This window comes from Syzygium oleosum, unplaced genomic scaffold (assembly GCF_021117445.2).
Source record: "Syzygium oleosum isolate NSW1041296 unplaced genomic scaffold, Sole_v2.1 Sole_v2.12, whole genome shotgun sequence".
In the NCBI taxonomy this organism is placed as follows: Eukaryota; Viridiplantae; Streptophyta; class Magnoliopsida; order Myrtales; family Myrtaceae; genus Syzygium; species Syzygium oleosum.
Genome location: NW_026607496.1, coordinates 5773499 through 5791628, shown reverse-complemented (window position 1 = coordinate 5791628; position 18130 = coordinate 5773499). Strand labels below are relative to the sequence as shown.

Sequence of the window (18130 nt, the reverse complement as noted above, 5' to 3'; positions counted from 1 at the left end):
CTTTCATCTTACATCAAATTTCTGGAAAATTTCATTGCATTAGAGCTAGCTGCTACAATTCGACAGGACAAGCAATGAGACAAAAATGATGGGTATACAGTTTCAATTGAGTTAGTCATAACACTAAACTGGACTTCTCATCACAGTCAGATTTACTTCACCGGCGGTGAACACATGCGCTCTACAAGGTCTTCAAGCTGGTGATTGAGAGCCCATCACGAGCATGATTGGAGGAAAGATTCATAAGATTAGCACTGAACAGATCGGATAAAAATTCAAGTGTTCTCCAAGTCATCGTTCAAAGTGTGCGAGGAGGAACAAAAATGAAGAGGTTCGCAACAGATCCCCATTATGCACTGCACAGTGCCGAAATAACAAAGCCTATTACTTCGACTCGTGATTGAAAGACGATCTCATTGAATCATAAGAAAATCAGTTTGAGAACTCATGCACTACAATTGCTTCTTAACCGGCAAAAGCCCGAACTTTTTTTGGCAAAATCTGTGCAAGCTATGACTCATACAGAATGCCGAATCATTTGGGTATTTTTTTTCTGCTCCAGTACAATAAGCGGTTAAAGATGCACCTACCAGAAAGAAATCTTTCGTGAAGAGGAAACCTCCTGGAATTCCAGGATAAATGTGTAGATCGATCTCCTCAGGAAATGTTTAAGGTAAATTAAAAATCCTGTGTAAGTTCTGCAAGAATAGGGCCTCCATTTCCTTATGTTATAGCTCGGAACCATGGGCAAATCTATGTCGCTCTTCTTAGACGAGCAGATCATAGTGGTTTCTACCGCTGTAGAGAAGCTTCACAACTTCCCTCTGTTTTCCCTTTCTTGAACCCTTCCGAAATTCTAATCCATACTCTGCAATGGGGATAAAACCTGAGCCCCATCCGCCCCTTGTATGCTGCGGTATAGTAAAAAACACAGATCCGTCAAGGTTGGCAAATAAAAAGCCGCTTTATCTTCTGTTGCATAAATATACTTGATAATAATTTCAACATCAGAGTATGCCATATAGTTTTTATTGCTCAGAGAAGTCCTGAACACTGTCATATAAGCATCTTGAGATAAGACTTTCAATCTTACTGTCCTAGTGCATTGCATCTTATCCACCGATAATATACCAGTACACGCGCAGATTCAACTTTCAATGCGTCTATATGCGATAACCAACATACTTAAATTCTATAAGCACAACTGATCTAGTCACAACAGAGTGACTGATTGGTGGTACAGCATGAAAACTATTAGAAATTACCATAATGGGAGATGATTATTTTGATAATCCTTTTTCCACTATTATCAGGAAACCAATTCCAAGTCCTCTCCAAGGACCAGGGAACATGCTTGAGTTTTTTATCCACAATAACTCTCAGTCAGCTGAAAATGGCAGATTTGGTCACTTTTCAATGTCAATGAGATCAGTTCTGTTTTTTTTTTTTTTTGTCAGAGTGAGATCAGTTCAAGCACTCTAGATTTTGCTGTTCCTATCTTAACCATTATATTACTTCCATGACAATTAGAGTACCAACTTAAGCCGAGAAGTACTTACTTCGATGACACTATTATATATTGCAATCTCCTATTAAAAGGAGAATTTGGAAATACAATTACTGGGTTTGAGGAATTTTTTTGGCGATAAATGGTTTCTAAATTCAATCTGCTCTACCATCCAACAAATGTGAGAGACCATGTAAGTTTAGAAAAAACTCACCTCATGCTCTGGAATATAAACAACGATTGGCTGCTTGCATAATTTCGAGATGACCTGAAATGAAATTATGATTGGAACTGGTCAGAAGCTCAAGAAGAAATAAAGGGAGTGCTGGTAGCAAATGACACTGTCAAAATGTAGAGAATAAGAAGACAACACCAGCTCCAATTAGCGCTTAAGAAACCTAGAAAACTTTACAGAAACAAAAGACTACTACATTTGTCCCCAGATGATCCATCGTACTGCTCGATTTGAAACCATAGTCAACTCTTAATTCTACCCGAGAGACAAGGAAGAAAAGAAGCCAACCCCTATTATTTCTGTCTTTACCAAGGGCATAGTTGATCAGTTTGCAGTTCTTTGTACAATGAACAAAATAGGGAGACAGATGTAAGCTATACAGAGGAGTAGATTATGTTTAACAAGAATGGAAACAGTTTCCAACCAGCAGCTCTGACTCTCCTCCCCAAAAATCATGTCGGCCAATTCGTTGGCAGTACCTAAAGAAGATTTGGAGAGCATCAATATTATCTCTGTAAAGAATGTGGCAAGACATACATCAATCAAAACATACTAATTAAGCACTTGGAAAGCTACTAAAAAGTGAGATGGAGCACCTTACCGCTTTAAAGACTCGTCCACGGTAATTGCCACCAATGCTTCTTCATATTGACGACGTTCTTCACCAGAGTCGCATATAATTTCTTTAACAGCCATCCGTAATTCATCTGGAATTTGATGTTCATGTGATTGATATGCATTACCCACAATGACAACATGCAAAATAAAAAATCGAACATTGCTATTTTCTGAAGTTTGTAAGCACCTGAGTTTCAACCACTAAGCAAGCATACAACTTTCATCTCAATTAGACAGCATTTGCAAGAAGAAACAGAGTTTTATTTTTTCCTCTGAATCAGTTTTTCTATTTAAAACCAAGAAGGAGAAGGATGTATTCCTTGTTTCTAACCAACAGAGAGATGAGCTCCTGTTTCAAGAACATGCAAGAATGGTCGATGAATCAAGTAATTTTGACATTCAGAAAGAAATGAGAAAGCAGGTTCAAACCCTTTCCCCTTTCCACAGGACTACAAGTAGTGGATTTTACATGACAATGCTCAACTAACCAGGACAACCATGCATAAAAAAAAAAAATTCCCCAGCCATGGTTTCAGGCAGTCCATTAATCAAATATGTTGCAGAGAGAAGATCCTTTGTTCAACTTCTGCTAAGTAGATTCTCTGATAACTGCTCAAGTACCAAGGTAAAAGAATTGAACCATATCCTTGATCTTATTTGCAGGGATCCATTTCAGCAGGTTCCAACTACATACCGTTCTCGCATTAACTTGACTTTAACGAACTTGATTACTACAGAACATCTAACCAATTAGGCTATATATTTATATACAGCATAAAAAAAGTTTCTCCCTTGTTTGACAGATCTTGCACCACAATGACCGAATAACAGTATGACGAAATCCAAGACAAGTAATCAAAGTGACTATGGCTAAACTAGACGAACGCCAGAAATTATATCAGGGAAATGCTTGGCAGGAAGAAAAAGTATTGGAAATGTTTAAATAGAAAAAGAATTGTGATCCTGTTATTATTAGATCATGGTATACCATAGGCTCAGTTCTATTCCAGCATCTACATAGTTGATGGTGGAGATAGACCATTGAGAAATGATATCCTAAAAAAAATTAATATTGCTACTAGCACGATGAATATACCTGCATCTTCTCTCTCTTCTCGTGGGTTAAGGCCTATACCTTTGTTGAAGGCCATTCCCTTGACCTGATATTATCAGTAGCAGAAGTTATTTTGAGGCGAGGTCAAGTTCTTTTAGTCCAACCCAAGTCAATTTATAAGATATGAGCAGAAACAACATTGGAGGAGACTGGAGAGGAAAGAGCACTTGAGTGACATAGCAGCTATGGTCCATGGGAATCATAACCGCCAGTCAAAAATTATGGTTCAGGATACGATTGACTAATATTCTTGACTAGTAAGGCGTTGCCTACATTTAAATGCCAATGGACTCACATTGAAATTCTCTAACAAGAAAAATCAAGAAACTAATAACTTTCACAAGCTAGCTCAGAATCTTTTCGGCCATTCTAGCAACACTTTGAGAATTACAGGCGGCTAATATAGGAAGAAACCTCTCAGAATGGATATCCGGCCATGATGCACTTTTAAAAATTATTTACCAAGTCCCAAGTGTCCTAAATGTTGGAGCAGACCGCTCGGTTCAATCAGTTGGACTATGCCTTGGATTGAGGTCTAACTTGGCTTGGATGATCAAACCTTTAACGGCGGAAAAGAGGATTAAATCAACACTGACCCAATCAAATTGAACCAGTAATATCAGAGAGTTCAACCGGTTCACTTGGTTGCTTTTTCTAGAAGGAATTACAGTGTGGTGACCATGCTTTGAACCGCAGGCTTTAAAGCCCCAGGACATGCCACGGAGGCTTAAGTCCCACTATGATGCAGTAGAATCAAGGTATTCACAGAGAAGGACAGAAAACGGCGATCCCATTGAAGCTGGAAATGAGATAATTGAATCTCTAGCGTCTATAAAGAAACAATCTGTAGCAATCAACAAAAGACGACGGCTTCCAATAAGGATCTAGGACTATTTACAAATGACAACTTATCAAACATCCACCGCGAATTTATCAGCTAATATGCCCATACCGGTCACTCGGAAAAAGAAATGTAGCCTTTTAGCTCTATAATGAGAAGGTGTTTCGCTATTAACTACGGCCAAAATTCTCGACGAAGCTGCCCATTCAAACCACAGCACAATAAAAGATAGCCTTGAAACCCTCTGAGAAGTTGACATTACCAGGGCACGGAACATACATCGTCCATCTCCGGTGACTTTCTGCACCGAGTAATGCTCGACTTTCTTCGCCGCCGGCGGTGGCGATCCTCCTCGCCTGGGAGAAAAAAGAAAAAAAAGAGGCAACAAAACGGCACGAATCACGAACGCACGCACGCAGACTCAAATCCTACACCCGACCGATTACGAATCGAACAAAAAGCAAGCTCCAACAAGACGCAATCGCGACACGAAACACGCACGGGCGCGCAATCTCGACCCTATGAAAAAGGCCAGAGCGCCTAACAAAAAAAAAGACCGTACGCGGACGATGCGATCCTCGCGAAGAACAGGCGGCCGCCCCGCGCCGCGAGCTCCAGCGGCGGCGGTGCGGGAAGGCGGGGAGCCAAGATCGAAGGGGCCGGCGAGGAGAGGAGCTCGAACCTCGCGGTGCCGTCCCGGAGCTGCTCGAGGACGCTCCCTGCCCCACCGCAGCACAAGAAAAAAACTCGATTTCAGCCATGACCGGAAGAGGAGGAGGAGGAGGACCCCCGGTCGCAGGGAGATTGACCGGAGGGCGAAGCTTCCGGAGAAGAAGGGAAGCAGAAACGCGAGAGAGATCGAGAGAGAGGAGGTCGGGATTCACCATTGAGAGGCTTCTCCGCCATGGAAGACGAGCGACTGCGGAAGTGAAGAAGAAGTAAGCGGATAATGCTGCTGGATGCTTTGCGAAGGTGAGGGGAGGAAGCCGTTTCGTTCCGAAATGGAGGCAACAAGGCTTCTTTTGTTTTCTATGGGTTTTTATACCCTTTTAATTCATTCTTCTCCTATGATACAAATAAGGTTCAATATCACGAAAAACCTCGAATTAATAGACTTTTGACAAATTTATTCTAAATTAAAATCATAAGGTGTACCGAATTTATCTTAAGCTAATTTTTTGACCATCAAAAATCTTAATTTGGTATATTTATGACAAATTAACCATCCGTTAAATAAATCTAGAAACTAAGGTTGCGAACGGTAACCATTCTGTTTCTCTATTTCTGTTTCAGAAATAGGTTTGGAACATAAATGTGTTTGGTAACGAAATTCCAATTTCTATTTCTGGAATAAATTTTTATTATAGAAATAGGTTTGGAATAGAAATCAGAAATTAAAATTTTTTGCTTCTCTATTTCTGGAAGAGAAATGAGAAACAAAATTTTTTTGTTCTTCTCATCACTTTCCCTCACTACTAGCCGGTCGCTCACCCGCCGCCCATAACCGGCCGCGCCACCCGTCGACCGCCGCTACCCGTCTCCGGCTGCCGCCGCCACCGGTCACCATATCCTGCCACTGCCTACCCTCCTCCCCCTACCGGCGGCCTACGATCGCCACCCACCACCAACCACCGTCTCCCGCCGCCACCCGCCTCCCACCCCCGGCCTCCCTCCTCCCACCACCGCCGCCCGCCGTAGGCCGGCCACCGTCTCCTGCCTCCCACCCCCGGCCTCTCTCCACCGCCAACCGCCGTCCACCGGCCACCATCTCCCACCACCGGTCGCCCTCCTCCCACCGCCACCTGCCTCCCACCGCCGGCCGCCGTGGGCCGCCGACCGCCGTGGGCCGCCATCCACAGGCCACCGTCTCCCACCGCCGGTCGCCCTCTTTTGGCCGCCACCCACCTCTCATCGCTGGCCACCGTTGGCCGCCGCCCGCGGTCCATCGGCCACCATCTCCCACCGTCGGCCATCGTCCTCCCACCGCCGCCCGCCTCCCACTGCCGGCCACCGTCTCCTGCCGCCACCCGCCCTCCTCCCGCCACCATCCACCGCCCGTCGACCGCTTGCCGACCACCCGAGAAGAAGAAATTTTGTGCCATTATCAAACAAATTTCTGTTTCTGGAACAGAAATTTTGTGTCGTTATCAAACGTGTTTTTTTGCTAAGAAACTCCTCTAGGAACAGAAATAGAAAAGTCAATTTCTGGCCAGAAATTAATTTCTGAAATAGAATGGTTACCATTCGCAGCCTAATACACCTATGACAAATGGAGGAGGGTAAAATTTCAAATTGATACGTCCGTCAACTAACGCGTGTCATTTAACTAAGCAATTTAACAGTAAATTTTAATGGAAACTGACGAAGAGTAAATTTGTTAAATGTGTATTAGTTTGGGATTTTTGGTGGTCAAAAAATTAGTTTTGGGTAAATTTGTCACAGGTGTACCAGTTTAAGGTTTTTCGTGGTACTAACCCTAGATATAATGGCATCTTTTTATTTTTAATCTTCTCTTTTCATTTTTCATCACTTTGTTTTTTTTTTATCTTAATATTTTATTTTTTTGTCAATTTTAAAATTTTCAACTCACTAGTTAGTTCTAACGCGTAAAAACATGGTTCCATATATATATATATATATATATATCATCAATTTGTGATATATATATTTGTTTAGATAGTCTTTTTTTTTAGGGTTAATACCACGAAAAACTATAAATTGGTACAGTTGTGATAAATTTACTCTAATCTAATTTTTTGACCACTAAAAACCCCATAAACTGATACATCTATAATAAATTTACCCTCCGTTCGTTTCCGTTAAATTTTACCATCAAATTACTGAGTTGGATGACACATGACAGTTGACAGGTGTATCAGTTTGAGGCTTTATCCTCCATTTGTCATAACTGTAGCCGTTTTGTGATTTTTTCTGGTATTACTTTAATTTAACGGAAACTAATGGAGGGCTGTACTAGTTTGGGGTAGATTTGTCATAATTATATCAATTTAAAATTTTTTTGTGGCCAAAAAATTAGTTTGAGGTAAATTTATTACAACTATACCAGTTTAGAATTTTTCGTGATATTAACTCTCTCTTTTTTTTTTAATCATCGCTTGGAATTTAATTTCCTTCAAAATTTCCGAAATCTCCCACAATTTCTTCGTGTATCTATATCATCTACGAAAGTAGTGTGTAAACATTAGCAGGTTTTGTTCTAATGGTTGATTAACCAAGAAAGGCAAGAAAACACCTGTTATTCGAGAAATCAATGCACGAAAGGGAGACTTGATCATGAGTCCGGCGGCCCGCAAGCCCGCCAGGCTTTGACTTGAAGGCGTCCTTTGGACGAGCTCGGGTAAGGGTATTTGATGAGAAAATTCGACCCTACAATTTAAAGCAAATTTAAATTGGGCCTTTGGGCAAAAACTTTCGAGCGAATTCAAGGAGAGGAATGGACGGGGGTGGATGAGTAGATTTTCTGATTGCACTTTCTTCTGTATTTGCTTATTTATTCTATTATTTGGTTGCTTTATGTGTTGCTATTATTACCTAGTTATACGCGCAACTGAAAAACTCCGTTTGTTTTATGAAAAATGAATGACATGAAAAAATATTTTTCTAAAAATAATCGTTTCTATCGCTCAAAAGAAATAGTCAAAGGAAATCGTTTTCGTTACTAACAGCAATTTACGTTTAACCATTTTCGTCGACGATACGAATATTTTTTGTTCATTCACTTTTGTAAGTAATGCAGGCGGTCATTTTAAGGAAAATCGTTAATTTTCAGCGAAACAAACGGACCCGATAAATATTTTCCATCCCAAAGTACAACCGGTTAAGTGAAAGGCTCGGAATTTGTAAAGAAAGTATATAAAACCTCATGCAATTAATAGTATTTTTCTTCTATGGGTCAATACCATGAAAAACTCCAAACTGATACACTTGTGATAAATTTACCACAAACTAAAAATCCCAAACTGGTGCACTCATGATAAATTTACTCTTTATTAATTTCCGTTAAGTTTTACAGTTAAATTGTTAAGTTGGATGACGCATGGCAGTCGACGGGTACACAGGTTTGGGGTTTTACCTTCCGTTTAACATAAGTGTTCCAATTTGTGATTTTTTGTGATATTAATCCAATTTAACGGAAACTAAACGGAGGGTAAATTTATCGCAAGTGCATCGGTTTGCGATTTTTAGTGGTCAAAAAATAAGTTTGTGGTATATTTGTCACATATATACCAGTTCAGGATTTTTGGTGGTCAAAAAATTATTTGTGATAAATTTATTATATGTATATCAGTTTAGAGTTTTTCGTGATAATTTGTGCGATCATCTCTCATTTGTGCAACTCCACTTATCCTCATCAACATAAAAACAGAGATGAACAGACGAAGCATGAGAAACTGCATTGGATTCTGTTTCCCCGAAACAAGTAGTCATGCACGCTGCTGTCGGTGGATGGATTCTCTGGAGGTACGGTTCAGTCTTTTCTGGTGATCAAAAGTCTTTTGGAATGAAGGAAGAGAGAGACCGCAGACGTCTTCGCTTCGCTTCAATGGACAGAGAACGGGACCCGGGGACGACAGATGGCGCCTCCTCCTGATCGGCGTACGTAATATTTTGTGGGATGAGAGGTGACAGCGCCACGTTTTTTCTTCTTCTTCCGTACGAGATAGTTCCCCACAACTTTTGACTTCTTGCTGCCCGGCCCCCCCCCACGTTGGTGATTTTCTTCGTCAACCACGATCGTTTGCTCTTCGCTGTCTTGCCTTTTCACCGTTTTCTTGCTTTCCCATGTAAGTATTTCAGCTTGCCAGCCGGGTCACCCTCCATCTTTAACATCTCAAAACACCGGCTTCTAGTTTGTAGACTCGTTGGAAGATGGATCGCGAATTTCCGACACGGCTACCGCTGTCCGACGGCGATGATGCCGGCGATTGCAGGAGGTCCTTGTGTAATTCTGCCATTCCCGAGCCTTGTCGTGTAGCCTTCGCCACCACTACCACTTTGGGTCCGTCTTCTACCTCGCGATCCCGCTCGAGCAACGCAAGTGAAGACGACAGGGCCGCATATTCGGGGATAGAACCGGTACTGGACTCGGTGGTCAAGGTTTTCACCGTCGTCAGCAGCCCCAACTACTTGCTGCCCTGGCAGAACAAGCCCCCTAGCGATACTTGGGGTTCTGGTGGGTACCCTTCCTCTTGTTCCTGTTTGACCATTGTTGTCTCTCCCATCTAAAATCTATTCTATTTCCCTGCTGACTGAACTGAAGGATTTGTCATTCCTGGGAAAAGAATTATTACCAACGCTCATGTAGTTGCAAACCATACATTCGTCCAAGTGAGAAAGCATGGTTCGCCAACCAAGTTTAAGGCCCATGTCCTTGCTGTTGGTCATGAATGTGACTTGGCCATTCTGGTGGTGGACAGTCAAGAATTCTGGGAGGGCATGAGTTTCTTGGAGTTCGGGGATATCCCGTTCCTGCAAGAAGCTATAGCTGTTGTTGGGTATCCTCAAGGTACTTGCCGCTCAATTCCTGACCTAGATCACACTATTAGTGAGTAACAAGTTAAATCCTACTTCGCTGTAGGTGGGGACAATATTTCCATAACCAAAGGCGTCGTCTCCAGAGTTGAGCCTACTAAATATGCACACGGAGCGACTAAACTTATGGCAATCCAAATTGATGCAGCTATAAACTCGGGAAATAGTGGGGGCCCTGCTCTCATCGGTGATAAAGTTGTCGGTGTAGCTTTCCAGAACCTAACCGATTCTGAGAATATTGGGTGAGTTCTTCTGTTCCTTTTATGGTGAGAACATTGGTCACGCCCTGCATGCCGGACATCTATTGCAATGACCTTGCTTTATTCCCTCTTTTCTCATGTAAGCATTTATTCTGTTAGAACATCCTCATATTCTTAGAACTTAAAAATTATGCTACACCTTTTATCTTGCTGATTTCCAATTCACTCAGTTTGTGTTCTGTGCAGAGCTTCCGTACATGAATAATTTCTTTTTTTGACTTTCCCCCAGACACTTTCAATTTCATTTGAGTAGAATCAGCTGTTTGCTTTTCGATGAGATGAACTTACTTAAACCTTTCATTCCTCTTTGTCCTATTTGATTGTCATCTAGTATGCATCGAGAAGCCTAGACAAAATATGCTTGAGTTGTTGATTCATGCTCCGCTTCTGTATAACTGTACTTGATGAATATTTTCTATTTCACACGATCATGTGGATATCTGTCCTGTTTCAAGGATGGAGAAAGCTATCCACTCAACAGCAAATCATCGACCTTCTTGTATCCTGCCAGTGTTCCTGTGGTTAAAACCCCCCTCTCGGACGTCACTTAAGCAAAAAGTTCCAGTACTGAGGCTTGGCTAGCAGATCACTCTTTGCAACATTAAGGATAGAGCAACTTCTTAGCATGAGCTTCTTATCATATAACCGAGGGTTTGGATTTGCCTCATAGAGTTGCCTTTGCTGTTGCACTCCTTCTAGCTTCATATGCATGGTTGTGTACCTAGAAAGGCATCATGTGGATACTTAATGGATTCTTTTTTTTAATTGCCGTCACAAAACTATATCACTATGAGTACTTCATGCAGATCATCATCATTATATGCCATAGAATAAAGTACGTATATCTTGAAGATCACATCTATATATATCTCAACAACTGAACATGTGAGTGTTTAAAAGATAGTTCTTTCTATCTTGGATTGGTTTTGAAGTCACCATCCTTCTAGTAGCCGAAATAGTGAATGTAGGTGGTTGGAATTGCTAAGAAGTTGTGATCACTATTTTGGAGGTATTTTTTCTTGTATTTCTCATAAATTGTTTCTCTTAGTTCTCTGCTAATTTTTTATCTATGGTTTGTAGATACATAATTCCGGTTCCAGTAATCAAACACTTCATTTCTGGTGTTGAAGAAAGTGGAGAATACCCAGGATTATGCTCCCTTGGCTTGCATTACCAGCCAACTGAAAATTCTCAACTGAGAAACCACTTCGGGATGCTACCAGAAATGACTGGAGTTCTTGTAAACAACATCAAGCCTCTTTCAGATGCTTATAGGATCCTCAAGAAGGATGATATCATCCTTGCGTTTGATGGTGTGCCTGTGGCAAATGACGGAACAAGTATGTTTATACAATTATAGCATTCAGCAGTAGTTTACCATCATGGCAATAGCTGTGAATATATTCGTGTTAATATAATTCATGCTAGTCAAAATACACGGATAGCACGAATTTCATAACCACCCTGGCTTTACTCGTATCCACCCTCAATGGGCCATGCATTTTTTTGGTCTTTGGCATCTCAGTGATTTCATCATTTTGAGTTTGTACTAGTTAGACACGTGTACCTGGCTTTTCGTCTATGTGACACTGGGCTTTTCTAATGGTTTTGGTTTTGAATTTTTTGTTTTTTTGTGCTTTTTTTGGCATGTGTTTTTGTTGAACCTAATGTTCCTCTCACGCGATGCATATTGCAGTTCCTTTCCGGAACAGAGAGCGCATTGCATTTGATCATTTGGCATCCATGAAGAAGCCCAATGAAACGGCCTTAATCAAAGTTCTTCGGGATGGAAAACAGAATGAATTCAGCATAACCCTCCGACCAGTGAGTCATTCTGACATTGTTTTCTTTCGGATGTATGTCTCAGTTATGGCTGTATGATACCACATATTTGTGAGCAGGTACTGTTCATGAATGGCAAAGAAAGTTTAATATCTCCTAACATGTAAAGCCAAATTAAAATAGTGAAAAGTTTGTTCACCTTAGATGATTCTACAGCGAGAAATAGCAGGCGGCTTGATGATCCCCTACTTCATCTTGTGGATTGATGATTTTGGGTTGAGGATGGAGGTTTAGTTTCTTTGATTGGCTAGGAGAAACTATTATTTATGCTTATGATGGAATGATATCATTAACGAGTTTAATAAAATAGAAATCATTCTCATGCAAATACTGAAAGGCGACTGTGAACAACAAGAGGACTATGCTTGGAACTAGAACATTGACAGATCTGGTACTTGCAAAATTTGTTACACTGCTGTTTAAAATGACCTTGGAGCATAGGCATGAATAGATTTAGTCACACTGGGGCATAATGAGGAGCAAAGCTTTTACCACTGAGGTGGTTGGCTGAGTGGTATAAGGCTTACTTCTATCCCAACTTATCCTGTGGCGCACCTATGACGGCCTCACTCAAAATTAGCAAGAGTTACGACTCACACCGAACATTCGGATAGTGTTTTTCATGTTAAAACTTTGTGATTCCTCTCTCTCTCTCTCTCTCTCTCTGTGACAAAGGGGTAGTGGTTTGTTAAGCAACTCTATTTCCATTTAGGGTCTATTTAGTAACGTTTCTGTTCCCGGAACAATTTCTGTTCAGAAATAATTTTTTCTATTTCTATTTCCTAAACGAGTTTTTGAGCAGAAGAATGCGTTTAGGCTGCGCATGGCAACTTGCCAAATAGTGTTTGATTCTGTTCTTTTGTTCCCAGAATCAGTTTGGGAATAGAAATCCGTTTGTTTAATTTTTTGATTCTGGGCACAAATTCTTGCAAATTTGTGCCCAGAATCAGTTTTGGAGCAGAATCAAGAATAAAAAAAAAGTAGCTTCTTGATTCTGGGAACAAAAATGAGAATCAGTTTGAACGCTCCAAGTTCTAGAAGTCCATTGCAATTCTTGATTCCAACATTGCAGAGATCTAACAACACATCCGCTATAAACTTGCTGCTATGCTTCTTCAGAAACCACACAGTCCATTATTGATGATCTTTTGACTCCGAGTGAGATTCATTAAGAACACACCAGTTATTCATAAAAGAAAACCGCTTTCTCATCCTATCCTTTGTGGATAGTGTGTGTTCAAAATGGCCAGTCAGCATATGAAGCTATGCTTTGGTGCATTAGCGGAGAACCACATTAGCTTGTGCCACTCCACTTTCTTTGCTTCTTTGAAGATAAAATAGTCTAATGGACCTTATCAGGCTGTCTTGAGTTGGTAGATAGAGTCACACAAAGATGATTGAATCAAGACCAAATCATCTGATCTTGCCATAGGCCGGTTTAATCTGCTATCTTCAATAACATCAGCATCCCTGGCTTGGAGAGAGAGACCAGAATCATACACAATCCTTCTTCCAAAGATTTCCAACAAAGTGCCCAATGAATGGCATGGATCCTGCAGCAGAAATGTACTCTTTCCATCCCAAATTACATATCGAATAAAAGGTCTAAACTCACGTCTAAGAGTGAGCAATTTCCTCTAAGCATAAGGGGAATTAGCAGAAGAAGCAACCTGCCGTATGCTATTATTCTTCAAGAGATGAGCCTTAACCCAAGCTATCCAAAGGGATCCAGATTCAACCAATAGCAGCCAAATTAACTTCGTGGCTACAGCTTTATTCCAGTGGTATATTTGCTTCAATCCCAATCGCCTTACTTCTTTGGTAGATAAACAACCTCCGATTTCACTTTCAGTCCTCTCAACTTATCATCAGTACCAGTTCAAAGAAAGGAATTACATCACCTCTCTATTGTTTTGATGACTTTTTTTGGGCAAAATAAAGATAAAGCACCAATAAGAGACAATGCTATATAGGACTGAGCTTATTGTGAGTTGTAATCTGCCATCAAAAGACAGCCTCCTAGCAGTCCAGCTTCTTAACCAACTCAAAAGTCTCTCATTTAAGGCTTTGCAATCAGCTTCAGATAGCTTCCCAGATATTAAAGGAAGCCCTAAATACTTAATAGGTGGAGAACCTCTTTTAAAACCACTCAGCCGAACCATCTCCCCCAGATTAGCTTCAGAGACTCCAGAAGTGTACAATGCAGTTTTCATTGGATTCGACTTTAACCTTGAAAGGTTATAGAAGCACTGAAATGTTTCCAATGTCTTCTTTGGAGCCCCATCACTCCCATCAGTTAGTATCAAAATGTCATCAGCAAAACAAAGATGAGTGAGCTTTATTTTTAGCACAAAGGATGAAACTTGAGCTTTCCTCGCTCAGCAGCCTTACATAACACTTCAATCACCATAAGAAAACTCTGGGTCACCTTGCCTGAGATCCTTACCACCTTGAAAATAACCCTCAAGGCCACCATTAATAGTAACAGAGAAGCATGCAGAAGTAATGTAAAATTATTAGGGAAACCCAATGCAGCCATGGCATTGAAATAAAAGGCCAATGCACTTAAGCAAAGGCCTTCTTGACATCTGCGTTTATAACACTTCCAGAAGACAACTTCTTTCTTGTGATAGTGCTTAACATCTTCATGAGCAAGCAAGATATTTTCAGCGATTTGCCTACCCTCAATGAAAGCTCATTGATTCTTATTAACAAAATAAGGGAGCACTATCTTCAATCTTTTGACGAGGATTTTAGTTATGCATTTATAGACAACATCCAGCAGGAGACAGGCTTATAATCAGCCATTTTAGAGGCATTGTGGACTTTAGGGACCAAAGTGATACCAGTAAACTTAGCTGCTTTCACCCATTGTGGACTTTAGGGACCAAAGTGATACCAGTAAACTTAGCTGCTTTCACCCATTGATTATCCTGAAAGAAGCTAAGTATAGCAGCACTAGAATCCCTATCAGTGATAGGCCAAGAATCTTTAAAGAAATGAGAGGAATACGCATCAGGACCAGACCAAAGAGAGGCTTGGATTTCCTCAACTGTAATACGAGCACCCACGAAATGCTGTAGATCATCAGAAAGGTTATAGTCGAGCAATTCCTTCAGCTAAGAGATGATTCCACTGGAGCAATTAACATCTGGAGCACCCAGTAAGTCTTATTAAACGCCCGCGGGTTCTGCCACAATTTCATCATGTTTTTAATATGATACTTCCATAACTGGCCACTGGAGATCTAATAGCATTCCCCAAAGTTCTCACTTTCACCAACTAATGAGAAAAACCAGTATTTGGATCACCAAGCTTTAGCCAGGTAATTCTAGATTTTTGTTTATAGAAAGCTTCCTCGGCTTGCTGCAGATGCCCCAATTCAAGTCTGATTTTCTGCTCATCCTCAGTTAAACTCTCAGAGTGATTACTCCTAAGAGCATGCTGGACAGCAGCAAGCTCAAGCTTTTTCATTTCCACTTCGCAGGCACAGAACCAAAAAAACCTCTTTTTTAATGAGCAATGAGCAATACGTTGGATATGCAGTCACCACTTTATTCCAATCAGAATGCACAATTCCCTTATACTCATGATATTTCCAGAAGTGTTTGAAAGATTTCTTGGATTTAACTTCATCGATCTCTAACTGAAGTAGAGCATAAGAATGATCAAAATAACTTGCTACCCTCCAAGGCTCGCCCTCATGGGATAATTCTGTCATTCTTTGCATTTCACATCAGCCCATTCTAACTGCATAGCATGGAGCAATGATGGATGTACTCAGTAGCCCCTACAGTTACCACCTGTTTGTGTACTAAGTATATGTTGATTGATCTTTGTATATATATATATGTGTGTGTGTGTGTGTGTGTGTGTGTGTGTGTGTTGAGTGTCTTGAATTCTGTTTTGGGTATTTGACCCAAATTGAGTTTTGATACCCGAAATGAAAGTTGTGGTGATCCGACTTGAGAAAAAATAAATGGAGGTTTACCGAAGCCCTCTTCTACCAACACTGGAGCAGTATAAATATTGTTTTTCTCTAGTTATTAGATTTAGAAGTAGAGGCAGAAAAAGTTTTAAGGTTTTACAAGCCACCTTTTGTAATTCTTGAATTTCCAAAGTGGATTTTGTTTCTCCTCTTCCCATGGTTTTTCTGGCAAGGGTTTTCCACGTAAATCTGTGTGTTCTTTTATTATTCTCAGTTTCAATTTCGTTGTAGTTTCCACTTTGGTCATGACATGCTTGCCTTGTTAGCAAAGAGAGAATTTAGGAAGACTGTTACAGATGCTAACATTTGAAAAATAATGGATTTCGCAGTTGCAACATTTAGTTCCAGTGCATCAGTTTGACAAGCTTCCAAGTTATTACATATTTGCGGGTCTGATATTCATTCCACTCACCCAACCCTTCCTTGACGAATATGGTGAAAACTGGTATTATTACACATCGCTTCGACGGTTGCGTGAACGTGCACTAAGGGAACTTCCAAGAAATGCTGGCGAACAACTTGTTATTCTTTCACAGGTTTGTATTCTTTCACATTCTACTAGAGGCTGTTGACTCCTTTTATCAGCAGTAAGTTTTTGTTAGATAGGATGATCGAGAACCTGTGTTTGATTAAAAGCTATGAGGGACGTATATGCTGAACTCAATGAATGTTGTAAGTGATATGAGAAGCCTTTCTTTGAGTCTGATACTTTGTCATTGTGACTGCAAGATGTAATACTGGTTGGGATCCATGCTCCCTTTCATTATGCGCAAGAGGTGGCAGTGGGGGGAATAGCCAGATATCTCAAACTATTATAATGTCCCAAAAAAATGTATCTGTTGAGATTATTATAGGACATGAAAGAAGACTAGAAAGGTAAGTCTAAAGGCTATATTTGAATTACTAACAAAATGCTGACTGCCACAGGTCCTCATGGATGACATCAATGCGGGGTACGGATGTCTTGCAAAATTACAGGTACCTGCATCCTGGGATTGATGAATTTCATTATTGAACTTGGGTTTTAAAAAAACAGAGGAAATTTCCCCGGGGTCACTTCAAGAAATTGGAAGGGTAGAATTCAACGGTTATGGTTTCTTTGTAACGCGTACAGTCAATCTCGCCATTTTAATAGTAGTACCGACCAATTGGAAAAAAATGAAGGTAGAAAAGAAAATCAAAACAAGCATTATGAAGAAAATCAGTGCTGCCAATTTTGAGCCCGGCCAACTTACAAATTGCTCCGGGGTATCAATTTTAAGCCGATATGCATCTGATCTCAGTGGGTTATGGCCGCTGGTTTCTTCTCCACTAGGAAGTTTGTCCTGGTTTTTTGTGAGTCTTGAGTATTAACTATTACTCTTATGTTGGGGTTGACAGGTGAGGAAGGTGAATGGAATTGAAATTGAAAATTTGAGCCATCTGTACCGGCTTGTGGAGCACCACAACGGCGACAGCATACGATTTGATTTGGAAGATGAGAAGGTAATTATATTCGACTATCGTGAGGCTAAAATTGCCACCTCTGCAATTCTGAAGCGCCATGGGATACCCTCCGCTGCGTCGACCGATCTCATTGATGAACAAAACAGCGAGGAAGACTTGGCTTGCCCCATCTAAACATTCTCTTGAGGCTTTATATAGCGCACTTAGGGTGTGCATGGTTCGGCTTTTCATTGGAATAAAAAGACGGTTTGGTAAACTGTAACTGTAATTGAAAAGTGCCGTGACTCTGGAGAAATGTTGTTTGGTAAATATATATTTGAAAAGGCTTTTGGTATTATCAATTTAAGTATTTTAATTTACTTTGTTCAAAATTGAAAAAAAAAATAATGATTGTAATTTTTATATTTTCTTGTTGAGAATAACGTAAAACAATCATATTAACAAATTTATAAATAAAAAAAATCACACATTAAAGTGGATCTTTCTCAATTAAAAAGAGAGTAATTTCATTATAATAGACATGATCACATATGTTTCGAAAAAAGAAATATGTTATCCTTAAATATTACAAATCTCTTCAAATATTTATTAAATTCATGGCTATTTGATCACGTAAATGTGTTATGTCAGGAGATACATCATCATTTGAAGCACTCGCCCCTTTATTTACATCATCAGAGTCAACTGAATATATATAATTGGTGATCTCTTATCTTCAGCGTTATA

General features: G+C 40.3%; 2 protein-coding genes across 3 annotated transcripts; one reads left to right on the top strand and one right to left on the bottom strand.

The window, feature by feature from the left end:
* Positions 1-397: 397 nt before the first annotated feature.
* LOC115672392 (OVARIAN TUMOR DOMAIN-containing deubiquitinating enzyme 3) lies at positions 398-5328 on the bottom strand. 2 transcript variants are annotated; one of them, XM_030594199.2, is made up of 8 exons: positions 5200-5328; positions 4878-5034; positions 4578-4671; positions 3457-3520; positions 2344-2449; positions 2167-2221; positions 1722-1775; positions 398-911 (listed from the first exon to the last, which is right to left on the bottom strand). In XM_030594199.2, the coding sequence occupies exons 1-8, from the start codon at positions 5219-5221 to the stop codon at positions 768-770; spliced, it is 696 nt and encodes a 231-aa protein (XP_030450059.1). In that variant the 5' UTR covers positions 5222-5328; the 3' UTR covers positions 398-767. The 2 variants fall into 2 exon arrangements, with proteins under 2 accessions (XP_030450059.1, XP_056172462.1); XM_056316487.1 differs by having other exon boundaries at positions 4998-5034; positions 5200-5236.
* A 3775-nt stretch (positions 5329-9103) lies between these two features.
* On the top strand, positions 9104-17775 carry LOC115672389 (protease Do-like 10, mitochondrial). Its single transcript, XM_030594197.2, has 8 exons — positions 9104-9509; positions 9597-9842; positions 9915-10110; positions 11209-11468; positions 11825-11952; positions 16288-16494; positions 16886-16936; positions 17339-17775. The coding sequence occupies exons 1-8, from the start codon at positions 9206-9208 to the stop codon at positions 17576-17578; spliced, it is 1632 nt and encodes a 543-aa protein (XP_030450057.1). The 5' UTR covers positions 9104-9205; the 3' UTR covers positions 17579-17775.
* Positions 17776-18130: the final 355 nt, after the last annotated feature.